Here is a 15,917-nt window from a genome sequence, read left to right as displayed (position 1 = left end):
TTGGTCCAGGCTAGGGCATACCTGGGGATCACTGCCTACAGAATAAGAGCCTTCCCACTGCAGGACAGCCAGAGAGCCAGAGACCAGGAGACCACAGGGGGAGGCCTAAGGATGAGCGCTGAGGAGAGGCAGCCAAGCCCCCCCCCCAGTCTGGGACAGGGCCTAGTCAGGGTAGGGTCTCTGGGCATCTAAAGAGACGTCTTGGTCCAGCAGAATCACATCTCTCTATGGCAGGAGACCCAACACCAAGTCACACCATCTTCCCACGCTCACCACTTCATCCTCCTCGTCCTCAAGGAGCTCACTGTCACGCTCTTCTGTCCTCATGCCTGTGCCGCGGGTGCCCAGCCCCGCATCTCCAGCTCCAAGGAAGAAGTGGGCCGTGGTGCTCTCGTCCTCACTGGCCGGCAACGACCACATTCCCACCGGAACGCCCACTCATCCCGCTCTGCAGAGGTGGGCACCCCATCAGCTCAGAGTCCAAACCCCTCGGCAGTGGATGGGAATAGGATATGGAGAGCTAGAAAATAAAGAGGGAACTACAAGGGTACAAGGGGAAACAAGAAACAATGCTATAGGAAGGATGATCAACAAGAAAGGAGGCCATGGACTATGATTTGAAATGATGTCAGAGCCATGAAAGGAAAGGAAGGTCTTTTTTTTCTTTCCTACTCACTCCACCCCAACCCAGACATCAGTAAGAAGATTGGGATGGGAAGCCTTACGGTGCTGGCATGTCCCTGATTCTGCCAGCAGGAAATGTTAACTCCAGGCAGCAATGGGAGAGGCAGTTCTTCAAGGAAGACTACTGTTGACTCCTGCCAGAAGAGAAGATTAGAGTGACACTTCAAATTCTGGGTTCATTTGCAATGCTCTTAGCCCTTCTCCACCTCCCCACAGCAGTGATGAACTAAAGATTTAACTCAAGAGCAGATGAGAGACAACTCAGTTGCCTCGGTCCTTAAAGTCCATCTCCATTCCTACCAAGGATTAGTTAAAAAACATTCCTTGAGGGAACCCTCCTTCCTGAGCATTACATCAGACTATGACAGTCCTCTGTGCTTCCAGCTCAGGGAAAGAAGCTTAGTGCTAATCAGATTGCTGATGATGCAAGCATCTCCACAGCTGACTCTAGTTGATTCTCAAACTGAAACCACATGGGCCAGGGATGCAGCTCAGCAGCACCGCACCTGCCTGGTAAGCGCAAGGTCCTGAGTTCGATTCCCAGTATGGGGGGGTGCTGAACCCACAAGCCAGGTGTGGTGGCCCACGCTTATAATCCTGGCTCTTGGGAGACTAAAGCAGGAGGATCACTGTGAGTTGAGGCCAGCCTGGGCTATATAGTGAGTTCAAGGCCCCCTGAACTACATGGACAGACCCTGTCTCAAAAAACAAAAACAACAGTGTAAACAGAAACCACAGTGTTCTATCCACCATCCCAATACTACAAAACCAGTGTTGGCCTAGGGCAAAGTCTTTCATACCAGGAGCTACAGTGAGAAAACAAAAAAATCCTGCCTAAAGCCACATCAGTAGGACCATCCTAAAACTATAACAAGTCAGACCAAGCTAGCAGTTTCACTTGCGCATACATACACCCAGAGATGTAGTTCTCAATCAGCTGTGATTTTCCTGTACAGAAAACATCTGACAGAGACACTTTTGTCTTAGTTGGGATGTTGCTACAGGCATCTAATAAGTGGAGGGCAAGGGAGTTGTTAAACATTACTGAAAGTATATGATGTTCCCACGACAAAGATGTCAGTATGTCCAAAATGTCAATAGTGCCAAAGTAGAGACATCTTGCTGTAGAGAAATGCTTCTCTGTAAGAATACATGTGCAATGCAGTTCTTCACCTTCCTAACCTCATGGCTGCTCATGGAAAAACTGCAAACAATTCAGATGCCATAAACAGAAGAATGGATAAATACAATGCAGTATATGAAATAACAGACTAATAGTAACTTTAAAAATGAATCAGAGCTACATGTAATGGACAGCTTCCAAATGCAAACCAGAGATACACACAGACTACAACTCTACTTGTATAAACAATATTACACATTTTATGACTGCATATATAGTTAGAAGTATAAAAACATAAAGTGGGAAGAAAGGCAACAAATTTATGATATAAACTGGGCCTGGTGGCACATGCCTGTAATCCCAGCACTCTGGGAGGCTGGAGCAAGAGAATGGCAAGTTTGAGCCAAGCCTATGAAATTTTGCAAGTTAGCAAGACCCTGTCTCAAAATAAAGAGTTGGGAATGTAGCCCAGTACAAAGGCCCTGGTTTAATTACCAGTAATACACACACACACACACACACACACACATGATAGCGGCTACCTTTGAGGAAAAAAGATGAATGGAAGAAAGATTCATGTGGTACTTCACAGCCTTACCTATCGTGTTTATTTCGATTTTTAAATAGAACTGAAGCAAACAGACAAAAGGCTAACATATGTTAATAGTGAAGTGTAGGAACATGAGCACCCGTTACTATTTTCCAAAAATAAAACTGAGCCATATATCAGCAACTTCCCATCCTCTCCAAAAGTTCTCGGAAACAATGATGGACGACTCTAATAAAAGCCACAAACTCCTTAAGTAAATAAATTAATTTAGTCTTCTAGGCTTTTAAAATAAACTAATAATCACTTTCCCTAGTTTCATTTTAAACTCTCCCATTACAACTGGGGTTTGCCGCTCTGGTTAGAATGTTACAGGTGACCTTTACACAGGCCTCTTCTTTTCCACTCTTCAGCCTCTCCTATCTCGGTTGCTCAACCACCACAGCCAGTTGTCCTCCGTGGTCTCACACAGGCTATTTCTTTGAACTTCTTCTCGGGTGACTTGACTCAATTTCCATGACTTGTGGCATTCCCAAGGTTCCTGCACAGTTTCAGCAATCACAATTTTGTTGCACTCTGACAAAGGAGCTTTTTCTCATGTCTAATACTCCTAACCGTTTTCCCTTTATTCCTTTATTTCTTCCTGAAAGTAGTCATGCTATTGAAATTCTACCGCAACTCTGTAATGGGGGTGGGGGGGGAGTGGTAAATAATAGGATAGGGAAGAAGAGTCTGTTCACAAATACGGGCTAAAGAGAGATGAAAGGCCAAATCCACAGTTAACAAAGCAAAAATAGAAGTCTGACAGAAACAGCTATGAATAAGCCAAGACTTATTTATATGTACCTCTGGGAGAAGCTAGATTTTAACGTGGCGTTCCCGAAACCACGTCTGTTCCCTATGCTCTTTCCCCATCCTCCTCCTCCCCTAGTTGCAAAAGCAAACCTCAGCCTCTACCCTGGGCTGCAGGGCAGCTTGTACAGTGAGCAGGGAAAGACAGGCAGGTGGGCGATCTCCCCAAGAACACCCGCGTCAGACCGGCTCTCCAGAAGGGCCGAGGGAAAGGGGCCGCGCAACTCCTTCGTCCTCCGCAATTCAGGGCTGTTTGTGTAGTCCTACAATTTCTTAAATCTCCTTGCGGTCGATGGCAGGTTCGTCACCGGTGAAGGAGTACTTCCAACACAGAAAATCTCCTCAGGCTGCCGACACTCTTCCCTTCAAGCGGCGGCTCCAGGTCTTCCTGAAGGGCACTTTCAGCCTCCGCACTCACGTCTTCTTCAGCCGCAGCTCAACAGCTCCGCCTCTCTCCCCCAGGGGCTCCAAGGCCCCTTCCCCGACCCCGGCCACCCCCTACCCCCCACCCCGGGACCGGTCCGCCAAGCAGCTAACCCAGCCGACCTCTGTCCGCGGCGCCCGGGACTCAAGCGGCCTTCAGCGCGCGCGGGCGCCCCACACTCCGTGACACCTTCCCGCCGAGCCCGGGCCCGCAGAGCGCGCGCGGGCGGCCCTCTCCGAGGCCCTTGGCGGGCGCTGCAGCCCCGCGCCGACCCCCGGGACCACGCCGCCTGCCCCGCGACTCGTGCGCGGGTGAAGCCCTCCATCCCGCCACCTGAGCTCGCCCCTCCCCGCCGCCCCGGCCCCGCGGCCCGCGCCGAGCCCACCCCGATACCGCCCCCAGCCCAGCCACTCCCCCGCGCCCCCGGCCCGCACTCACCCGCCTCCCTCCGCCGCGCAGCCGAACCTGCCGGCAGGGACGCCTGACAGCGACCCAATCGGAGCGCGACTTCTTTGCAGTGTCACCAATCAGCGAAGGGGGAGCACCGGCGGCAGGGTCAGGTTGCGTTGGCCGGCGCTTCGCGCGGACGAGGGTAGCCCCCAGTGGCGCTGGCGGGGAGTACAGCTGATGCCCCTCGGCCTTGAGTTTGTGAGTTCGTCTCCACAGTCCCAGTCCAGGCGCTTGGGCTCGGGTGGAGACCTTCTGTGGGACCGGGACGCGGGCTTGGGAGCGAAATCCGGGGGGAAGAGGCAGAGTTTGCGCCTTTGCACTTCCTTGAGGGCAAAACCGGCTCTTTTGTAAGATAAAATGTGGTACATATAGGTAAAGAGCCAGTAATATAGGCTGAAAATGTAAGATGTAAAGAGGAGTGACAGGCAATAAAAAAAAGAAGAGAGGGAGAGAGAGAAGCAGATGAGAAAATTAAAGGAAGAGACAGAGAGACTTAATTATGAAGCATCCAAGAAAATGGGTGACCATGGAAGACTGGACACGTTGGAACTTCGGAGCTGGGTTCGAATTCTAGCCTTATCTTTAACAGCTGTGCATCTTTGGGCTAGTTACTTACCTTCCCGGACCCTCCATTTTTTCTAATCGGTGGTAGTGGGATTAAACCCTTATTTGTATAGAGTTGATTATGTGAAAGCCGTCTGTTGATGTTTGCATTGTTCCTATTGTCAAACTTGCAGCTTCCCCTGGGTTTCCTGGGTCAGGACAGCCAAGTTCCTGGGGTCTTCTCTGCAGCCTTAGGAATCTTGGCACTCTCTCAACCAGGTGTCTTCTGGTACTGACCCCCAAGGCCTCCTGATCAGAGAAAGATGATTCTAAAGACTGCCTCCACCTCTCAAGTCCTTCAAACACTGTTATAGCCTCTCCCAGGTATTTACCTATTACTGCATGTATTGATCTCCTGGTTCCCAGGCATCAGGGAATGAAGTCAGGAACCGGAGAGAAGGTTAGGGGAGTTTTATTGGGAATAGGAAAAGTAACTCTGGATTTCCAGGAAAATCCCAGGTGGGTGGTTCATGGCCCCTCCATTCCAGAGCTAATTATAGATGAACAGAGCACAGGAATTGCTCAGTTGTTTTGTGGCGACCTATCACAGGTGACTCTGTGGATTTAAAATGACCCATTGGATCTCAGGCTTCTAACTCAGTTCTTCAACATACAGAGTTAAAAGGAATCTGGTTTGTTTGTTTTTTGAGACAAGGTCTCACTATGTAGTTCAGGCTGGCCTTGAACTCACTATGTGGTCCAGGCTGGCCTCAAACACACAGTCATCCTCCTGCCTCAGCCTCCAAAGTACTGAGATTACAGGTGTACAGCACCACACTTGGTTTGGAATCTGGGATTTTAAAGGGAAAAAACTGCTTATTTTGCACTTTAATTTTCTCAGAGTTCAGGAGCTAAGGATGTGGTCTGCATCTCATGTGTCTGAGGAAGCTCATCCTTGGTCCAAAGTCCTAGTTTACCATCTATTCTTTTTTAATTCTTATCAATGTAGTAGGGCATGGTGGCGAATGCCTGTACTTGGGAAGCACTTGGGAAGCTAAGGCAGGAGGATCACTGTGAGTCTGAGGCCAGCTTTGGCTACATAGTGAGTTCAAGGCCAGCCCGAATTACAAAATGAGCCCCTGTCTCAAAAAAAGCAAAACAAAAAAATTCTTATCGATGTGGCTGGCCACCCAACTCTACCTTAAGCCCCTCCCCTATTAGCTGCCTCACTCATAAGCTAAGTAAACTATTTTCTACACTGGGTTCAATCTCCAGAACCACCAAAAGAAGAAAAAAGGTATACAAATATATGTGTCTTCTCAGCAGAGCTGTTATGCCGATTTGGGCAGCTACTCTCCAAACTTGAGTAATTTTCTACATCTTCTAGATGTCTTTTTTCTCTTTCTCTTCTTAATTCCCTCATCCCACTCCCTATGTTCTTGTCACCCTATCAGTCAAATAACAACCCTGCTGCTCTGGAAGATGACCTCCCCCTTTTTTCTGGGTAAATATACATAATTCCAAGGACTGGTAGTTATATTTACTTACTCATAGCTACTCCTTAACCTAGGTAATGAGCACCTGCAGCACAGGTAATATTTTCTATCCCTCCCAGAGTAATCACACTCCAACTGCAGAGCTCAACCTGTTCCCTGATATTTGCTGTTTTACCAGGAGAAGGAGTTAAGAGAGGTGGTTAGCCTTTAAGGGTACCCACAGACAAGGGAGGCAGGAAAGAAAGGCATAAGGGAGGTGAGATGAGTCATCAGTGAGGTCAGAGGCCAATGTGAAGGGAACTTCTCTTCCTCAAATACTGACTCTTAAACTCCCAGGAGTCTCACTGTCTGAGACAGGGTTTCACTATGTAGTTCAGGCCGGCCTTAAATTCTCTAGGTAACCCAGGCTGGCTTCGAACTTGTGGCAAACCTCCTGCCTCGGTCTCCCAAGCACTGGGATCACAGACTTGAGCTACCATACCTGGCTCAAGCATCTCACTGTCTTGTGGGCATACCATCAGGAGGAGAAGGGAGGGACTCAGAGTCTACTCACCTTAATTGACCCTCCACACTGAAACCAAACATCCCCCCTTTTTTTGTTGCCAGCATCAGATTTATTTTTGTATTTATTTTAAAGTCTTTATCAAGTTAATTATAACAAACATCCATTCATTCTCCCTCCTGCCAGGCCATGCCACAGCCAAGTCCCAGTGTGGAAACAAAGCCCTCCCGGATCTGAATGTGCACCGGCTTTATGCGGGGGGAGGCAGAGATTCTCTGATGGCCTGATGCCCTAGGACACCAGTCTTCTTTGCACTCTGGATTACAGAGCTTTAGGGGGCTGGGAGAGGAACACAGGTGGGGCCTGGAGGCCTGTGCCTGCCTGTTCCTTTCCACGCCCAGTCCTGTCACCACACCCTTCTCCTCTCCTCCCTTTCTGTTCCCCGGCAGCCCAGGAACTGTGTACGGAGCCGGAGCGCCGGAGCTGAGGAGAAGGACAAGGAGGAGCAAGCTAACGAGTCCAGCTCAACCCCAGCTTCACACCCCGTGCACCCAGCAGGTAGGCAGGCAAGCTTCACAGACTGGCGGAGGGAAGCCTGTGAGTGCGGAGAGGTCTGAGTTGGCAAAGAGAAAGCAAAGGGTCAAAGGTGGGGAAGGGGACCGGGAGAAGTGTGGGGGAAGTGGGTAGGGGCCTGGAGGAGGCGGTAGGAAGTAGCAGGGCCCAGAGCTGAGGGGAGTAGGGAGGGAGACGCGGCAGGGACGGGATCTGACTGGGTATTTCCTGATTGCTCTCAGGGAATTTCTTCTCAGCCTTGTTGGGAAAGCACAAGTGAGGCCTGTGGCTGGGAGGGGCCTTGGTGCTCTTCCTGGTCCTCAGGAAAAGGTGACCTTGAGCCCGAGGGTGGCTTTCCCAGCGGGGCTCGAACCCTGTGCCTTCTCTGCGTCTTTATTCCGCAGTTTCCTCGCCGCCGCCTCCCCCGGGAAGATGGGGAAGTCGACAGCAGAGGGATTGGGCAGTCGCCCTCTCACGCTCACAAAATAGAAGGCTCTCGGGGATTTCGGGTTGGGACGAGGGGCTGGGGGGGGTGTTCTGGCGCGCCAGCCCCGTGGTGCTGTCCTTCGCTCGGTGCTGAAATCCGGGCTCTGTGTCCCAGGGGGTCTCGCACCCTGTGGCGGGGAGGGAGCCGCGTCCCCTAGGCACCTGCCCGCTGCTGCCGCCCACGCCAGGCCCGGCCCGCATCCCACACGCGGTGGAGGGCGGGGCCTGGAGCCCCACCCCCGGGCGCTGCGTCTCGGCCGTCTCGGCCTGCTCCCGCCAGCCCCAGCCGCTGCGCCTCTCCTGCACCCCGGCCCCAGCTCCGCCCCGGTCCCCGTCGGCCCTACTGCATCCTCCCTCCTGACCGTCTCACCAGGTCCTGCTCCCGGGAGCCATGGCCGGTGTCTTCTCCCGTCTGCCGTCCGCCCGCCCGGGGCTCAGGCTCCTGGCTCTGGCCGGAGCTGGGTCTCTCGCCGCTGGCCTTCTGCTCTTCCCGGAACCCGTGCGAGCAACGGGCGAGCGCCGGAGGCTGTATCCTCCAAGGTATCAGGGCCCAGGCAGTGTGAGGAGGTGGTGTGAGGGGGCAGAACGAGGGCGCAGAGAGGGGCGTCTGTGCCACAGACGAGGGGTCTGACTGCGGAGGTCCTGAAGTTGGGAGACTTCAGGAGGTGGGAATAGGCCCCAACCCCCAAATAAGAGCATTTCTGGGGACCTGCAGCCCACCATCACCGAGACCACCTTTGACCCTAGGAATTCTAGTTGCGCCTGCTACTCAATCCATAGTCCGAAAGCCAGGGACTGTCCTCCTGTTGGCCTCCATCTCCTTTTCCTGCTGTTCTCCCCTATTTCTTGGATTCTTCTTAGTCTTTCCCCTCCCCCATCCCTAATGTGTTCAAGGGAGGAAAGAACTGTGTGTGTCTGGGGGAACTGAGTCAGCCAGCTAGAACTGTTGAGAAAGAACAGACCCTGAAAGTCCTTGAAGAGATGATGAAGGCTAAGCCTAGCTCTAATTCCCCTCCTCCCACGGAGTCAGACCTGGCTAATTGGACAGCTCCCAGCTGGCAGCACTGAGTCTAGGTCCCTGTGCCCTCCCTCCATGGTTACTGGGCACCCCTCCCCAGCGCTGAGTACCCAGACCTCCGAAAGCACAACAACTGCATGGCCAGTCACCTGACCCCAGCAGTCTATGCACGGCTCTGCGACAAGGCCACACCCACTGGTTGGACGCTTGATCAGTGCATCCAGACTGGCGTGGACAACCCTGGCCACCCCTTCATCAAGACTGTGGGCATGGTGGCTGGAGACGAGGAGACCTATGAGGTGGGCCCCCCAGAGTCTCCCTGCTGACCCAAGCCACCTTCCCAGTAATCCCTGCTCCTTCTCCCTGAAGATCCCTCACTTTCCCTCAAGACTGGACCATCCATGTGCAAGTTTTCTGACCCAGTGAAATCAATCCATAAATGTAAGGAGGAATTGCTTCTGTGTAACTGCCTCCTCCTCGTAACTTCCCTTCAGGTATTTGCTGAGCTGTTTGACCCTGTGATTCAAGAGCGGCACAATGGATATGACCCCCGGACCATGAAGCACACCACTGACCTGGATGCCAGTAAGGTGGGCCTTGTATTCTGCTTCTAGATTGTGTCGCCTTTGGACAATGTTCTGTATCTTCGATGCCTTCACCTTATTTCCTGGCTCATGGCCATTATACGGCTGAGAGTTTAATCTTGATGTGGGGAAAGAATCCTACCTTAGGGAAGGACAGAGATGGAGGTGAGAGGGTAGAGGAAAATGACCATGCTGCAGTGTGGGACGTCTGTGGAGGGTTCCCAGTGCCCTTTCAGTTGAGTGACTTCTTGGTGGGCTGGTAGTTCCAGCACACACGGGAGGAAAGCACCAGGTTCTCTAATCTCTCCTTGCCCAAGCACCTTGTTTGCACCCTCTGTGTTTCTGTGACTTGTATTCATTTCCCTTCTCCCTCAGATCCGTTCTGGTTACTTTGATGAGCGGTATGTACTGTCCTCGCGAGTCAGAACTGGCCGAAGTATCCGGGGGCTCAGTCTGCCTCCAGCCTGCACTCGGGCTGAGCGGCGAGAGGTGGAACGTGTTGTGGTGGATGCGCTGAGTGGCCTAAAGGGTGACCTGGCTGGACGGTACTACAGGCTCAGTGAGATGACGGAGGCTGAGCAGCAGCAGCTTATTGATGTGAGGGTCCTGGAGAGGGAACCTGGTGGGCAGAGCAGATGAAGAGCCAGAGGTGAGGCTGGGCAGAGGCCTAGGGCCACCACGATGGTTCCTAACCTGAGTCACTTTGCTTTCCCCAGGACCACTTCCTGTTTGATAAGCCTGTGTCCCCATTGCTGACTGCAGCGGGAATGGCTCGAGACTGGCCGGATGCTCGTGGAATCTGGTATGAGACTGCTCCTTACCTCTTTTATCCTCCATGCATGCCAAAACGATTTTTTCTCTCTTCCAGTTCTCATCTTGCTTCTTGATCCCTTTACCTCCTGCCTTCAGGCATAACAATGAGAAGAGCTTCTTGATCTGGGTGAATGAGGAGGATCACACGAGGGTCATCTCCATGGAGAAGGGTGGCAACATGAAGAGAGTGTTTGAAAGATTCTGCCGGGGCCTCAAAGAGGTTGGAGAAGTGTGTTCGGGGAGCCAGATGGGAGGAGAAAATCAGAGAGCAGCCTAGGCACATTGACTACATCATTTAAAACCAATCTGGGATGTTTCTGGTAGCAAAAAAGGGTCACTGTTAATTACTTCTCCAGGACAATAGGTATAAATTTGGACTGTCCTGGGAAACCAGGACATAGGGTCACCGCAAGTACAGGAAGACAGAAAGAATGGAACCTACGGAAGTAAACGGTTGTCGGATAATACAAGGAAAGAACAGCAGAGGCAGCGAGTCACTGCCTAGGGTGCAGTGAGCTGTGCAGACAGAGATTGTTTGTACCTGTGTTGATGTTGGAGGCGAGAGATGGTGTGATCCTGTTTCTAAAGTCACCCCCAGTCCTGAGCCAAGGCAGGCCTAGACTCTGGGTGCTGCTGTTTCTGCTGAAGCTTCATGTCCAGGCTTTAAGCTGAGAGTGGCAGAGAGACACTGGGGAGGTAGAGGATGGAATGGCTCAAGTTCAGAGTGTGTGGCTCTCAATGAGGGGTTGATCTGAATCTGTAATCCTGTGTGGATCGGGTCTGCATAGTCACTTTTATTTGAGAAACCCATAAACCCAGTACTTGCTGCATGTTCTCATATACACAGTTCTATTTTGGACTTGCAAAGAAAGCAAACTCTTTTAGTTTCTAGCCAAGAACTTTATACTATTTTTGGCATGTAATGGATAACATATTCTCGCTATGAGTGAGTAGGGAAGTATTCTTTAAATTATATACCTCAGTTTTCTCATCTATAAACTTGAGATAATAAGATTCCTATGTTTCAGGTTATTGGGGGATTAAATGAAATAATGCAGGTAATTGATCCACAGACAGTCTCAGTGTTTGTGATGTTCAGCATGTAAGAATCCCCCATGCCATAGCGGCTCTTTCTGAACTGTAAATAGGCCCTTTGCTTATGCTAGGTGATGGTCTTTGTGCCCACCGCCCTGGAAGATCTCCTGTCTCCTCAGCTTTAATCATCTTTGCGATTGGGATGGTTAAGTGAAACAGGAATGCCTGTCCCATGCCCTTGTTCCTCTCCCTCACACACACATTTGCATCTGGCTTATTTGCTCTTTTTTCACATTTCTTTGGTTTCTCACACATTTCTTCCACAGCTAACACCAGGCTTTTTTTTACCTCTTCCAGTTGCAAAGCCTTCACCCTCATTTTCTGCCTGCAAGGACCCTCTCCTTATTAGTAAAGCAGAGACAATCAGTGCATGCAGAACTCACTGAATAGTCAGTCTTTTCTGTGCTCAGCTTACCTCTCTGTTCACTTTCCTAGCTCATTCTGTATGCACCACTCCCTCAAGTTTCTTCGCATGCATGACCATAGCAAACTATTTTCAGTGAAAGGAAAGGAAAAGAAGAAAGCGCAATGTCAATCATTCACACCCAGGTTTCTGGTTCTAGACATATTTCTAGAGTTCCTGTGGGTCAAAGGTGGGGTCCATACATCCTTGATTTTTTACTACAACCTTTATGGACTCAGGTGGAGCGGCTGATCCAGGAGCGTGGCTGGGAGTTCATGTGGAACGAGCGTTTGGGATACATCTTGACCTGTCCGTCTAACCTGGGCACTGGACTTCGGGCAGGAGTGCACATCAAACTACCCCTGCTAAGCAAAGTAAAGGAACTCTGGGGTTAGAGAGGAGGCTAAGTAGGGCTGGGGATTTAGCTCAGTGGTTCTGGCGCCTGCCTCGCAAGCACAAGGACCCAAGTTCGATCCCCAGTACAAAAAAAAAAAAAAATAAGGCAAGAGAGGAGGCTAAGTGTGTGGATGCGGGGAGGAAGAGGGGGTGGGCACTTTGAAAGGAGCCAGAATATTATGACTAAAGGGTCAGATGAGAGATCTCTGAGCAAGTAGGGACAGTCTCTGCCTCTTGACCCTGCCTCCAATCCCTGTCTAGGATAACCGATTCCCAAAGATCCTGGAGAACTTGAGACTCCAGAAGCGTGGTACCGGAGGAGTAGACACTGCGGCCACAGGCAGCGTCTTTGACGTCTCTAACTTGGATCGGCTGGGCAAGTCAGAGGTGAGGTTCTGAGGAGTGAGGGGAGGAGCAATGCAGGTCTACAAGAGCTGAGAACTAACGTGACTGAGCTGCGAGAATGGAATAGAATCTGAAATGAAATTCTGGTTGGGCAGGGAGGCAACTGAAAATGAATTTCCAGAGCAAAAGAGTCAGTCGCTGTTAAAGACAGAAATACAGGTTGTGGGAAGCAGAGATCAAGGATTAGTGTCCTCCAGGTGGAGCTGGTACAGCTGGTCATCGATGGAGTGAACTATCTGATTGACTGTGAGCGGCGTCTGGAGAGAGGCCAGGATATCCGAATTCCTGCACCTCTTATCCACAACAGACATTAACTCAGCATCTCCAGCAGATGACTCAAGATCCCCAGGACTTCTGCCCATTTAGGGGTGGATAATTCTACTTGCCCTGAACCTGTCCCCCCCACCCCCCGCCTCCATCCTAGTAAAGACTCCTTGCTATTCTCCAGCTGTCTGTGTTGTTCTATTGGTGGGATGAGGAGGAGCAGCCTCCAGGAAATGAAAAGAAACAGTGGGGGTTTTTTTAATGATGGCAGGAGACTAGATACAGCATGCCAGGAAAGCTGGTTCTCAGGTGGGTGGAAAGCATTAGCATTTACCCATATTCTTCACCAGCTTCCTGAGAATAATTAAAATGCACTTTATTCATTATGATGTAATGTTTCTCTCCACAGCAGTCTCCCCCAACTATAAAGACAGGCTCACAGCAGGTGTCAGGAAAGCTGATGGTCAGTGCTAGGGCTCAGGACAGTTGTGGCTGGTTTTGGAGACCCCAGGCTGAGTTTCAACCTATAGTGAGGCAAGGACAGAAGGAACATCACAGTTTTGCTCCCCAGGATCCACTGATACTTAGAAACTAGCTTAGTACCTGTAGGCCCCTTCACTTGAGGGATCTCCCTTCGTGGTGGGGATGGGGGGGGGTGTCCTAAGGCCCAGACAGATGAAATTAGGGCTTAGATTCTGGGTCAAGAGACAGGGTTAAGGTGTGCAGTTGGGAACTCACTCTGATGTTCTCGGCTCTCCCTTCATGCTGAGCCCATGCAATAGCTCATCACTGCTCAGGACTCAAGCCATTTACTCAGATGACAGGCACAGGCTGAACACTGGTGAGACTATATAGCTAGGTGGGACTGAACACCACCTGGAGGTAGGGACAGGAATCCGTGCATCCAGTAGCCCCCCGACTCTCCTGTCATCACCCCAGACCCCAGTCCATCGAAGTTTACAGCAATTTAGGGGCAAGGATGACAAAAATGGTTAAGAGAGGTCAAGAGCCAAGTCTAGAATCCTAGCTGTTGAAGAAAGGAAGGTGCATCTAAATGTCATAGACTGTCCTCCTCTTCATACCTACAGACTGTCTCCCCTACGCCCCCAAAGGACCCTACCACAGGTCTTCCCTAATAGGTCTCGAGCCCCTGACTTAAATACAGTGGGCCCTCAAGTTAGACCGGCCTGACATACGAACAACTTGGGTTAATTAGGTTAATGAAAAATTCATCTGCCTCTTGTTATTTACAGTGTATACCCAGGTAAACATACAGATTTCAGCTGTATTGACTTAGAACCAACTTGAGTTACAACTAGCCCTCAGGAACTGATTGAGTTGGTAAGTCAAGGGTCCACTGTATTTCCTCAGACTTCCACCTTCAGAAATCCAGGACAGTCCTCTGCCCAGTCCACCCAGAGTATGGAAGCCAAACCCTGGCAACTAGCACCAGCAGTGGCCCAGCCTCCCCACCTGCTGTTGTGCCGATTTCGGTGAAGATCTCAGGCCCACAGTTAATGACTGGGCCAAAGCCACCAGGCAGCACAAGGAAGTCGGCCAAAGCCTCTAACTGTCCCCCAGAGCACTGAAAACAGGTTTCCCAGGAAGAGAGTTGCTTGGCTATGAAAGAGTAGGAAGGAAGGGAGAATTCCCTTTGGTGACGGGCTGAGGTCATGAGACTAGAGAAGAGATAACCAAAGTGCTTCCTCCCTCCATGGGACAACTTCAAGATCCTGACTTCCCAGAGAGCCCTCAGCACCACCGCACTGTCCCTCTACAGGGGACCTCAACTCCTAACTGCTGCCATGCTGTAGCTCCTCTGGTCACAGCCCACAGAGCACACAGCCCAGGACTGTCAGGTGAATGAAGCCCAGGTGGTTCACATACCAACCACTCTGCCCTCAAAAAGTGAAGACCACAACCTGGAGCTAGGGAGGGGTGAGAGGCAGGGGCAGAGGATAAGGGGAGAAGTCATGGGGAATTAATGGGTGGGGCAGTGACCAGGGAGTGGTAGGTAGTAGTGGATTCTATTCTTAAGATCAGAAGATACAATAGCCCTAGAGAAAGTCAAAGACACCCCCATTCCCTGAGAGAAAAAGAGGATAGAAAAAGAAGAGGGCTCAGAGGAAAATGGCAGGAGAATATTACTGTTTGTGGTTCAGGGACTCAGCGAATAAAGCAGTAGTGACCCAAGGTCACTAGCATGAGTTACCAAGAAGATAGAAAGCGTGGGCAGGGAAGGTCTTCAGAAAGAGTCCTTGGGCCTTGGATAAGCTGGAAGATTGGGTCTAGGACAGATGTTTGGGGAGTAGCCGAGAGGGAGGAGAACAATGGTACCTAGACAGAGCTCCAGCCCACTTCTGCCCCAAGGTACCCAGCACCCACCCCCATCCCTCCTGGGTCTGAGATCCCCGTAACCATGTCACTGCTCTCCTACAGGCATTTACTCTCTTTTTATGTTCTTTACTTCACTCTGGGGATCAAGGAAATAGCCTCAGTATGTAGAGTGAATACTGGGCATCCAGCTTGCTCTATTTCATCCTACATCCATAACTGTGGTTTCCTAAATGACAGGAGAAGATAATGGGCTGGGAAGCTAAGAGAACTTTAAGGAAAAAGACACAGTAAAAGTGGGGACTCAGGGGTCCTGGAGACATGAAGTATATGGAATGGGCTGCCACTGATGATGGTGGTTAAGATGCTCGGTATAGGATAAGTTAGAATCTAAAGTTCCCAAAGGTCCATACCCAAGAACAGGCTCCTGAAACAGCAGCCATCCCGCCTCTGTGGCAAAGGTCTCTCCTAGGAAGGAGCCCTACAGCTCTTTGTACCAGCTCCACAACCAACATAATGCATGGACAGTCTGTCCATTAAAGGCTCCTATTCCAGCAGCTGGACAACAGGGGCACTCAGTTAAAACTGAGCCAAGTGGAGAAGGGACCCCGGGACCCCACATGCCCCAGACAGGCTGTAACATAAGACCAAGTCCTATGACCCTGGACTGGAACTGATATTAAATAAACAGTCCTGAGCTAATTATCACTATTTTCTTGAAGGGCGAGAACAAAAAGAGTGACATATTTCAAGTCTTCCTGAAAAGAAATAATCCTACCTGATCTAATGGGCTCAAAAACCCCAATACTCATATTATAGACAGTTAAGTTAGAAATTAGTAGGCAGTCAGAGTGGTTCAGGCCCCTGAGGAAGTCAGCGCAGAAGATAAGACACATCAAAATTGTGATTGGAGGCAAATTTTAAAGAGAGCCAGGCCTCAAGGTGG

General features: G+C 50.7%; 2 protein-coding genes and 1 long non-coding RNA gene across 35 annotated transcripts in view; 1 reads left to right on the top strand and 2 right to left on the bottom strand.

The window, feature by feature from the left end:
• Ppip5k1 (diphosphoinositol pentakisphosphate kinase 1) overlaps positions 1–4,206 on the bottom strand; it is a 47,469-nt gene extending 43,263 nt beyond the window's left edge. For 10 of the 32 annotated variants that reach the window (XM_021241699.2, XM_021241700.2, XM_021241702.2 and 7 more), the window contains exon 1: positions 274–3,684. In XM_021241699.2, coding sequence (XP_021097358.2) covers positions 274–420 — 147 coding nt within the window. In that variant the 5' untranslated portion in view covers positions 421–3,684. Of the gene's footprint in view, positions 1–273; positions 3,687–3,752; positions 3,930–4,068 lie in introns of those variants that run through there. The other 22 variants (XR_015449738.1, XM_021241697.2, XM_021241696.2 and 19 more) reach the window with 10 other exon arrangements.
• Positions 4,207–8,038: 3,832 nt separating this feature from the next.
• Ckmt1b (creatine kinase, mitochondrial 1B) lies at positions 8,039–12,816 on the top strand. 2 transcript variants are annotated; one of them, XM_004861701.4, is made up of 9 exons: positions 8,039–8,199; positions 8,778–8,976; positions 9,172–9,267; positions 9,637–9,858; positions 9,978–10,063; positions 10,171–10,294; positions 11,812–11,946; positions 12,230–12,355; positions 12,571–12,816. In XM_004861701.4, the coding sequence occupies exons 1-9, from the start codon at positions 8,051–8,053 to the stop codon at positions 12,685–12,687; spliced, it is 1,254 nt and encodes a 417-aa protein (XP_004861758.1). In that variant the 5' UTR covers positions 8,039–8,050; the 3' UTR covers positions 12,688–12,816. The 2 variants fall into 2 exon arrangements, with proteins under 2 accessions (XP_004861758.1, XP_021097369.1); XM_021241710.2 differs by having other exon boundaries at positions 12,469–12,816.
• The window catches only part of LOC147828998 (uncharacterized), a 56,350-nt gene continuing 50,140 nt past the window's right edge, over positions 9,708–15,917 (bottom strand). Inside the window, exons 3-4 of the long non-coding RNA XR_015449740.1 lie at positions 10,083–13,161; positions 9,708–9,880 (exon numbers count right to left, since the gene is read on the bottom strand). This is a non-coding gene — a long non-coding RNA (uncharacterized LOC147828998). The remainder of the gene's footprint in view (positions 9,881–10,082; positions 13,162–15,917) is intronic.

The sequence above is a fragment of the Heterocephalus glaber genome, unplaced genomic scaffold, assembly GCF_053883595.1.
Source record: "Heterocephalus glaber isolate CG9 unplaced genomic scaffold, H.glaber_assembly_v1.0 deba00000809, whole genome shotgun sequence".
Taxonomy (NCBI): domain Eukaryota; kingdom Metazoa; phylum Chordata; class Mammalia; order Rodentia; family Bathyergidae; genus Heterocephalus; species Heterocephalus glaber.
The sequence above is the reverse complement of the archived record's forward strand: the minus strand, read 5'-3'. Positions and strand labels throughout refer to the sequence as shown.

What these genes read in the sequence shown, in the direction of transcription:
- Ckmt1b (XM_004861701.4), top strand. Translation starts at nt 8,051, where the DNA reads ATGGCCGGTGTCTTCTCCCGTCTGCCGTCCGCCCGCCCGGGGCTCAGG. An exon ending in CTGACCTGGATGCCAGTAAG is followed by an intron (nt 9,268 to 9,636) that starts GTGGGCCTTGTA and finishes CTTCTCCCTCAG; the next exon opens with ATCCGTTCTGGTTACTTTGA. An exon ending in AGCAGCAGCAGCTTATTGAT is followed by an intron (nt 9,859 to 9,977) that starts GTGAGGGTCCTG and finishes TGCTTTCCCCAG; the next exon opens with GACCACTTCCTGTTTGATAA.